At 42.3% G+C, this 9,030-nt stretch overlaps 2 protein-coding genes across 3 annotated transcripts in view; one reads left to right on the top strand and one right to left on the bottom strand.

The window, feature by feature from the left end:
* Nucleotides 1-5,956: 5,956 nt before the first annotated feature.
* RAB28 (RAB28, member RAS oncogene family) overlaps nt 5,957-9,030 on the top strand; it is a 71,153-nt gene continuing 68,079 nt past the window's right edge. For both annotated transcript variants that reach the window (XM_016138402.2, XM_016138403.2), the window contains exon 1: nt 5,957-6,238. In XM_016138402.2, coding sequence (XP_015993888.1) covers nt 6,164-6,238 — 75 coding nt within the window. In that variant the 5' untranslated portion in view covers nt 5,957-6,163. The remainder of the gene's footprint in view (nt 6,239-9,030) is intronic.
* Nucleotides 6,232-7,526, bottom strand: LOC107507338. Its single transcript, XM_036227515.1, has 2 exons — nt 7,256-7,526; nt 6,232-6,931 (listed from the first exon to the last, which is right to left on the bottom strand). The coding sequence occupies exons 1-2, from the start codon at nt 7,524-7,526 to the stop codon at nt 6,330-6,332; spliced, it is 873 nt and encodes a 290-aa protein (XP_036083408.1). The 3' UTR covers nt 6,232-6,329.

Genomic DNA, 9,030 nt, shown 5'->3' with positions numbered 1-9,030 from the left:
CCCTAATGTTCGCCCCTTCTTCTCCCAGCTCCATGAAACTGTTAAAACCACCACACACCCTGCCTCTCTCTCAGTCCCACTTGAGAAACCTGGAGACAGGGTCCCCGAATGCTGGCTTTCTATCTTTGGATCTCTTTCCTCTCAGCCCTCCAATTTCTCGCATTATAATCTGGGAACTCTCTGATAACTGCAAACAGAGTTAAAAATATTATGTCTAGCTTTTCTACTTTTCCTCTGTGAGATTATTGATCCTAACCATCTAATCTATCTTTAGTAGAAGCTTACATGATCCAAGTGATACTTTTTTTTTTTTTTTTTGCCACATGAGTGTTTAAAATTTGATGTGCAGAAATTATCAGTATTTAATTTTTATTTTGACTTAACTTCGTGCTATGATGAGATGAGCTATTTCCACTCCAGGTTATACATGGTTACCCATTTTTTTTTTTCTAGTTTGCTATGGCTTCATCTAAAATTATGCTTTAATTTCATGTGAGCAAGGATGAGACAGACTTTCAGTTTTAAAAATTAACAGCCAGTGAGTAATACCACATTTTCCACACCGATTAGAAATACCACCTTTACTATTCACTTAAGTTCTTCATATTTTGGGACCTTTCTAAACTTTTCTGTGGAAGCAGTCTTGCTATCTATTCCTCTGCCTGTTCCACAGAGTTTTAATCACAGTAGTTTAAAAAAATATTTTTAAAATATTTGGACAGTCTCATCTCTTTTCAATACTTAAAAAATTAGGCAGGTACCACTTATTTTTCTTCTAGATATTGTTATAGATTGAACTGTGTCCCAAATCTGTTTTAATAAGCTTGGGCTGACATAACAAAGTACTGTAGGCTGGGTCGCTCAAACCGTAGATGTTATGGTAACCCTCAACCTTCCTCCCATCCTTTATAGTATCTTTTGACGGAGCACTTTTGAATTTCAAAGCAATTTCCTTTATACTGTTTGTCCTTTATGATGAACTCTTTGTGTCTTGTTCAAGAAATCTGTCTGTATCTCAAGATAAGAGAGATAATCACCACAAACTATTTAAATTTTTTTTTCACATTTGGATTCTCAATTCTACCGGAATTTGTGTGTGTGTGTGTGTGTGTGTGTGTGTGTGTGTGTGTTTGAGAGAGAGAGAGAGAGAGAGAGAGAGAGAGAGAGAGAGAGAGAGAGAGAGAGAGATAAAATTTAGGATTCCAATTTAATTTATTTTCCTACTTGGTTTCCAACTACCATCCTTTCCCCCTTTATTGGCTATCATCTACACTCTGTTATATATCGGGGTTCCATGTGTGTGGGATCCCATTTCATGGCTCTCCATTTCGTTATAACGGTCCAATTTTCTATTCCTGAAACAATAAATACACTAAATCTTTATTACAACTCTATGCACAGTCTTGATATCCGGTAAAGCAAGTTCTTTGTCCTTCTTTTCCTGGACAATATTCGCTATTCTTGGATCCTTGCCTCTTGTATGCATTATTTGAAATTCCATGAAAAACTTTATTAGAATTGCACTGACTTTGTAGATCATTTGGTAGAATAACTATATTTTACAATACTGTGTTTCAATGCATGGATATGGATGACTCTCCATTTATTTAGTGTTTGAATAAAAATGTTCAGATACTTTTACTCTTTACCCCATCCATCATGTTTTACTTTCTTTTCTATCTGAATCTGAAATTTTCATGTTGATTTATGAAAATTTTGTGTTTCTCCTTCTATTAGTTTCCCGTGGCCATTGTAACAAATAACCATAAACCTGGTTAGACTTATTCTCTCACAGTTTTGGAGGGCAGAAGTCCTAAATCATTGGACTGAAGTCCAGATGTGGACAGGGCTGTGCTCTCTGGAGGCTCCAGGGGGCCAATTCCTCTTCCAACTTGTAGTGACTGCCAAGATTCCTTGGCTTGTGGCTGCATCGCTCCGGCCTTTGCCTCTGTGGTCACATTGCCTTCCCCTTTTCTGTCTGGGTCAACTCTCCCTTCGTCCCTCTCTTATGAGAATACATGTGATTGCATTTATAATCTAGGATAATCTCACCATCTCAAGATCCTTAATCTATTCACATATGAAAGATGCTTTTTTTTCCCCCCCAAATAAGGTCACATTTACAGATTCCAAAGATCGGAACCTCATAGCTTTGGTGTGTCATTATTTAGTCCGCCTCACTTCACCAAATTGTAAGTTCCGTGGGAGCAGCGCCCTTGTATGTTTCGTCTGCTTGTTTCGTCTCATCACTTAGAATTGTGAATGAGAGTGCTCGACGCACAGAAAGCCTTCACTTAATATTTGTTAATGCAATCCTTAATATAATGAATCGATCTGAAGATCTTTTAAAATGAGGAAGTTCTGTTTTACTCCAGAAGACACACCCAATACCATTAGTTGAAATTTATGGTGGGAGTCTTCAGCTCATCTCAGAAAGAATATTCTAAGAACTGGGCCATAGTCCAAGTTGCTTCATAAGGAAGAAACTCTTTGAATCTGAATGTATTCCAACAAAGTTTGGATTACCATCCATTAGGGATGCAAGGAAAGATATTTTAAAATTAGGTAGGTAGGTGGTTTTACAGATAGCGGTCAGGTTTATCTTATGTAACTACTTTTACTTTTTCATATCTAAAGAACTCTAATTTCTTGAAGTTTCTAGAATTCTTCTCTAGGCATTTTGTTAACTTATTTGTTTTAAAACCCCTGGAAAAGATTCCCCTAGTTTATGACCTTGTTGTGGCATTGTACAGAGGCTTCAAAGAGACGTCTTTCTTTTCTGTGGATCAGCTCTGTTTCACTTCAGCATGGTAAAGCACAATACTGGAAGCCTTCAGTGCTAGCTGGCATGGTTTTGCACACAGGATGAATATTTCTTTCATTTTTGATTTATAAACATGGCTCTAAGTCTTCAAATCTAATTTTCAACCTGAATCTTGCCATAAATGTGTAAAATGTGGTCATCGAAATAATGGCTGGCTTTTTGTTTCACGTTGCAACACCATCCCAGGAATGAACGCATACCCGAATAAATGATGTCTCTCTATCAAGGCAGTTGTTTAGGAAGTCGTCGGTTGGAAAATGCAAAATTTTCTTCTAGATTCCCCTTCATATGAAACCACAGGTGAGAATCAGTCCTGTGATCTTCGCTTAATCTAGTTTTTGGCCCAAGTAGGTATGCCAGTTGGGATGTTGTTGTCTGCAAGTAATGGGATACATCAATAAAGTGCCTTAGTGTCATTCTCCTTAATGCGAAGCCATAAGGTGGGCTGCAGACTGAGCCGTTCCAAACATTATGTCCTCACTCAAATAATAACAACCAAGGGAGGGAGGGGGAGATCTTTCTTTCTGCATCTCTCTCTTTTTTCTTTCTTTTCTTTTCTTTTTTAATCAGAGGAAGAAATTTCCTAGATGTCACCCAAAAGACATCCTCTTTCGTCTCATTGGTTAGACAATCAGAAAGAGTGGAGGGGCAAGTTCCTGCCACATTAACACTCCTTCAGGACAAAAAGGGGTTAAGTCTGTCCTTAATGGAAATGGATTCCTGAAACTAACATTTATAAAGAACTTTAAGTCTCTTTAACGCACACTCAGTAATATAGAAAGTTGGTGGTGGTGGTAGTGGTAGGGAGTAGAGAAAGACCAGGAATGAATACTAACTGGATAGCTACTACTGTGGACCAGCCCTATCTACAGGTGAAGAGACTGAGGCTCTACATAAGAAATCCATCTAAGGTAACATGGCTAGCTAGCAGTGGTGTTCCAACATGCCACAGGTGATGAGGGTGATAATTACACTGGTTATTATGATTATTATGATTATTATTTTATTATTTTTTTAAATCTGAAGGAGACAGAATTTAAGGCCTGCAGTACAGAGTAGGAGGCTGGCTCCCCCAATAAATATAGAGTCTACAACTGCGTTATTCCTTCTGGAAAAAGCATTACTCCTCCAAATGTACTCTTTCACCATGCAAATCTCTCTGCATGGGAAACACATGAATAGATTATTAACCATTAGATCTTTAGCATCTATTGACCAACCTTGAGTTAGAGGAGCATCTTAGGGACAGGGTCAGATTCTAAGGTCAATGAGTAAGGGGAATGAATTTCTAATGTAGTCAAAATAACCATCAAATTACTCACAAACTCTACTATATGTGATTCTATGTGTATGTAATTGAATAACACAGTTTCCCCTCAGCATTACAATAGATTACTGTTTTAAAGCGAGTATCAGATGAAATATTTGACTTGTGTTTATTGTTCAGGTTATATGAAAAATATTTATTTTTGTTCTCAAGGGTATATAGTTGAATTTAAACGTATGTTTGATGTCACTCACTGTACTTTATTGAGTGGAGCTAGCTGAGTGCATGTACTCCCCTAGTAGAATGGGGCACCAAACTGGTTCGTTTTGAAAGGGGAATCGGGAGTTAGGTCTGCATCCTGGACCCTTGTTCAGAGAGGGTGGGTGGGTCTGGGCTGAGCATCAGTGATGAGATGCTTTTGGAGCCTGAGGGCAGTAAGAGAACCCTGGATAAAAGGAGGGTGAACAAAAGTATTTTTTAACATTTTAACAATATACTTAACTCGATATATCCAAAATAGTATCATGTCACCATATAAAAGCCATCACTGAGATATTTTATATTATTTTTTTATTTTTCAATTACAGTTGACACTTGGTATTATTTAGATATTAGTGTCAGATGTACAGTATAGTAGTTAGACATTTATATGATTTATGAAGTGATCTCCCAGTAAGTCTTAACCCACTGGTAAACTGTTCATATTGAGTGCTTACTTATTGCCAGGAATTGTGCTAAGTTACTTTACATTGGTTACTGCATTTAATTCTTAGCTCTGTGAAGGAGGTAGCACCATACCTCTTTGTTATAGGTCAGGAAACTGCGGCTCAGGTTACACAACTAGTAAGTGCAGGGCTGTGATTAGAACTCCGGTGCTATCTTCAGGCCGAGCACTTCTTTACACTGTAATGTTTGCCATTCGAATTCCCACTTAAGCTTCCTCATCTGTAACATGGGATAATTTTAACTATTTTATAAGGTTCACACGAGGAGTGAACGTCATAACCATGCCAAGTAATTAACGAGACAAACATTGTAGGCCGGCGTTATTACTGTGGATTTTATCTCATTACGTTAAAATTTTCAGTTGTCTTTTACCTACACTACTGGATAGCAATTCTGAACCTTTTGGGTTCAAGTCCCCTTTACACTCAAGAATTATTTTGAATCCCAAAGAACTTTTATTTGTGTAAGTTATAGCTATGATGCCATACACATCATGCATCCGCTGGAAAACTTCTTTGTATAGTTGTGGAAGCATGAACGTGAAAAAGGCAAAAAAAAAAAAAGTGTATTATTATGTAAATAGTTTCAACTTTATCGTCTCCTCCCAGCCCAGGATTCTCCGAACCACACTTTGAGAACTGCCGCTCCCTCTAGGGCACGCGCTTGATAAATGAACCATCGGATTCTTAGCTCCAGCCCTGCCGCAGCACGCTCCCCCTGGCAACCGGCGTCCCCGGCGCCCAGAGACAGGCTCCGCCCTGCCCCGCCGCCTCTCCACCTACGCCTGGCTTCCATGGCAACCACCGCGCGCAGTCCTGGCGTTCCCCCTTCCTCCTCCCCCGCCTCTGGCTGAACCATTCGCTCGGGGGAATCTTCCCAGGGGGATATCGAAAGGAAGGAATTTGAACGTCTACGAGCTCCTTGGCTTCCGTTTTCCTACTTAGCTTGATATACTTCCTTTCTTTCCTCTTGTCTGCTGCTTCAGAGGGGGGTAGCGCCGCGTCCCGCCTGCTCGGCTCGAACGTCTCCCCCCACTCAGGGCCACGAATGGACCGGCTCGCCAGGGAGGCTCGCCGTGGGCGCGGGTTGGTGCAGAGGTGGGCGTGCGCGTCCGACGTAGCGCGCAGGGGGCGGGGCCGCGCGCAGGGGGAGGGACGGCGGGCAAGATGGCGCCCGGCGAGTGATTCGTCCCGGATTTCGCCAGCGGTCGCTGAGGCACCAGGGCGGGGGGTTCTGTCCCACCACCGCCGCCCTTCCTCCTCTCCCCGCCCCCGGAGACCCCCCTCCTTCTCTTCCTCCCTCGACCTCGGGGGGTGGGGGGAGGCGGACCTGGTTCCCGGCACACCATGTCGGACTCCGAGGAGGAGAGCCAGGACCGGCAACTGAAAATCGTCGTGCTGGGGGACGGCACCTCCGGGAAGGTCAGTCCTCGGGCGGGCTCGCCGTCTCAAGCCTGCAGGAACCCTGGCGCGGCCCCGGCGCCCCCCCAGCCTCCTCCCCGCCGCCGCCTCATTACCCCGCGCCTCTGGGCCGGGGCCCGCTTGGTCGTGGCCTGGGGCCGGACGCGAGCCAGGCGCTGGGTGAAGGCCGCCGAGAGCTGTCCAGCTCCTTAAAAAAAAAAAAAAAAGAAAAAGAAAAGAAAAAAAAAGTTCCCAGCTCCCGGACTGGATCGCGAACTCTTACTTCTGCAAGACTCGGGCCAGCATCGCCTGCCTGGGAGGCTTCCAGCTTCTCGCCTGAGGACGGGCAGGGCTTATCTCTGTCCTTTAGCCCCTCTCGCACTGCCCCAGCCCCATTCGCCACTTCTGTGGCCCGCCCCCCATCCCCCCCCGGAGCGCCCGCGAGCTGGGCTCTGCATTCAGATGGCCTGGGCGAGAAGCGGGGCTCCATCACTTCGTGGAGGGTCATTGCAGGGGCGAGTCGCCAACCTGTTTGTATTTCATCCGTAAAGGGCCGGGGGCCATAGGTAGGGGTCGCCCCGAAGGGTGACGCGTGCAGGTACACATTCAATGTGAAAAGCCACATAAAGTTTGCACAGCGTGGTGTGCATCCAATAAACGTGAGCTGCTGTTTTATAGCGTCGTACCTGCTCGTCTCCGTCCCCAGCACAGCACCTGTCAGCACAAGCATGCCTTCAGCACATACCTTTTGAGCCTGTATCATGGGCCGGATGCTGGGGGTCGAGCTTGCCAGCATGACAGGGGCCCCGGCCGTGAGGTGACGGCTGGTTGAGTGGATGAGAGTGCGTGCGTGCGTGAGAATGTCGGGCAGCCAGTCCCCATACCTCCCCGCAGGGCTTCGAACCCAGGTTTGTGGAGCCGAAATGGCACAGACCTGTACTGGCTCTTTGGACAGGATTCATCGGGTCTCAGGAGTCTGCGATCGCCCCACCCCCCGCCCCGAGTAAACCCCAGGGCCTCTGCGGGGCGCCTACACACCTGTCGCTTTGTCAAAGGCGCCAACACTTTTTGGGAGGATTGCTGTAGTTTGCCTCCTTCCTTCTCCGTCTCCCTTTTCCCAGCCAGTCTGCAGGGTTATTATCAGCTTCCTGTTTTCGGCCTCACGTATCCGTGTTACCGGCGTAGTTTGGACCCTGGTTACTGCGCTGACGCTTGCTCCTTGTCTCTCCCCTGGCACTTGGCCTTGCACAGGTGCCCCTGTCTTTGGCTCTGAGATTTGAGTTCCTAAGGCCCTTGGGAAAGGTGTCATTCAGGCACAAAATTTGGAGAATCCTGTTAATATTTCTTTCTTGCCTTCTCCTATATTTTGTTATCGATTTTTATTGCTGAGAAAAAACGATACACTATAATTACTTTTAAACATTTTGGGGAAGAGAAGAACTCAGGATCACTTTTCTTTATAAAGTATTATGTGAATTTTTGTGCACTTAAAACAACTTTTTGAATGGATGAAGTTTTAAATAAATCAGCATTGTTTCTAACACCTGTAATAAAAATTTTAAGTTAAATTTTGTTTTCTCCTTCATATCTTTTGAATGCCTTGTAATTTTTCATTACCTACATCTTTTTACAGTTTACTCATAACTGAATTTATTTCCCGTTTAAAATTATGATAGTCTATAAAACTTAATACACTTGTAAAAAGACAAAAATTGCTCATTATCCTACATTCTAATTCTTTAAGCTTGTTTTTTATTATCATATACGTATTACTCATTTGAAATTTGTTCATAATTTCGTATCTAGGTTTTTCATTTAGCCTGTCATACATGTTTTCCCTCTTGTTACTAATTTAGTGTGAATAATTACAGTTTTTTCATCTCTGTCTAAAATTCTGTCTAGGACAAAGCATAATTTTTTCCCTTTTGTATTGTTGAAAGGACTGTCTGCTTCAGAGGATAACAGTGATGTTCTTTATGATGTTTTGGCTAAGCCTTCATCATCTTGACTCATCTATTTTAAAAGTGTAAAGGCTTTTTCTGCCAGAAATTTTCAGGTACAAGCATCAGAAACCTAATCTCTCATCATTATTTATGTATCCAGCTTTTTTTTTCTCTGTACCTTATTCAGCTCTCAAATTATTGGCAGCTACCAGCACTGCCATTCTGTTTCCTTTATTATCCTTTTATGAATTCAGCCTCATTCTTACTTGTATCCTAACTTAACTCCTGGCCACTTTTTTCTAGCTTTAATTTTTCCTGCTAGTTCTAACTTAAGACATTTTTATATATAAGGAGAGAAGCAGTAGATAACTGAGATAACACTAACAGTTTCTCCAAGGGAAATTTAGCCCCGCCCCCTAGTAGCACACATTTCTATTTCTTTCCTTTAATTCATACTTTTGATTTTCTTACATATTTTTAAAGATTTTTTTTAAGGCAAAATATTTTTTATGGTGTCTTTTTAGTGTCAGTACGTGTAATATGGTTAGATATTGTTAGCAAAAGTTCACCAAACAACAAAAAGATATAAAAAATCAGATAAAAATATTTCAGATACGGTAGATGGCTGTTCATAATTGGTTAAGAAGGGTATTTATACAATGACTCTTGAAAAATTCCTGGATGTGAAACATGGCACAAAGAATATATAATTGAAGAGGAAGTACCTCCCACTGATTTGGTTGATCCTCTTTAATTTTTATAATAAGACGTCTGGAGAGGATTTAAGAACCCATTTTTAATATTTTGTGTTCCCAGTGACCTATACTTTTGACAGATTATACTCTATTTCATTCGAAACCCTAGCGTTGT

Source organism: Rousettus aegyptiacus, unplaced genomic scaffold (assembly GCF_014176215.1).
Source record: "Rousettus aegyptiacus isolate mRouAeg1 unplaced genomic scaffold, mRouAeg1.p scaffold_m13_p_10, whole genome shotgun sequence".
Taxonomy (NCBI): domain Eukaryota; kingdom Metazoa; phylum Chordata; class Mammalia; order Chiroptera; family Pteropodidae; genus Rousettus; species Rousettus aegyptiacus.
This window is presented reverse-complemented; position numbering and strand designations above follow the sequence as displayed.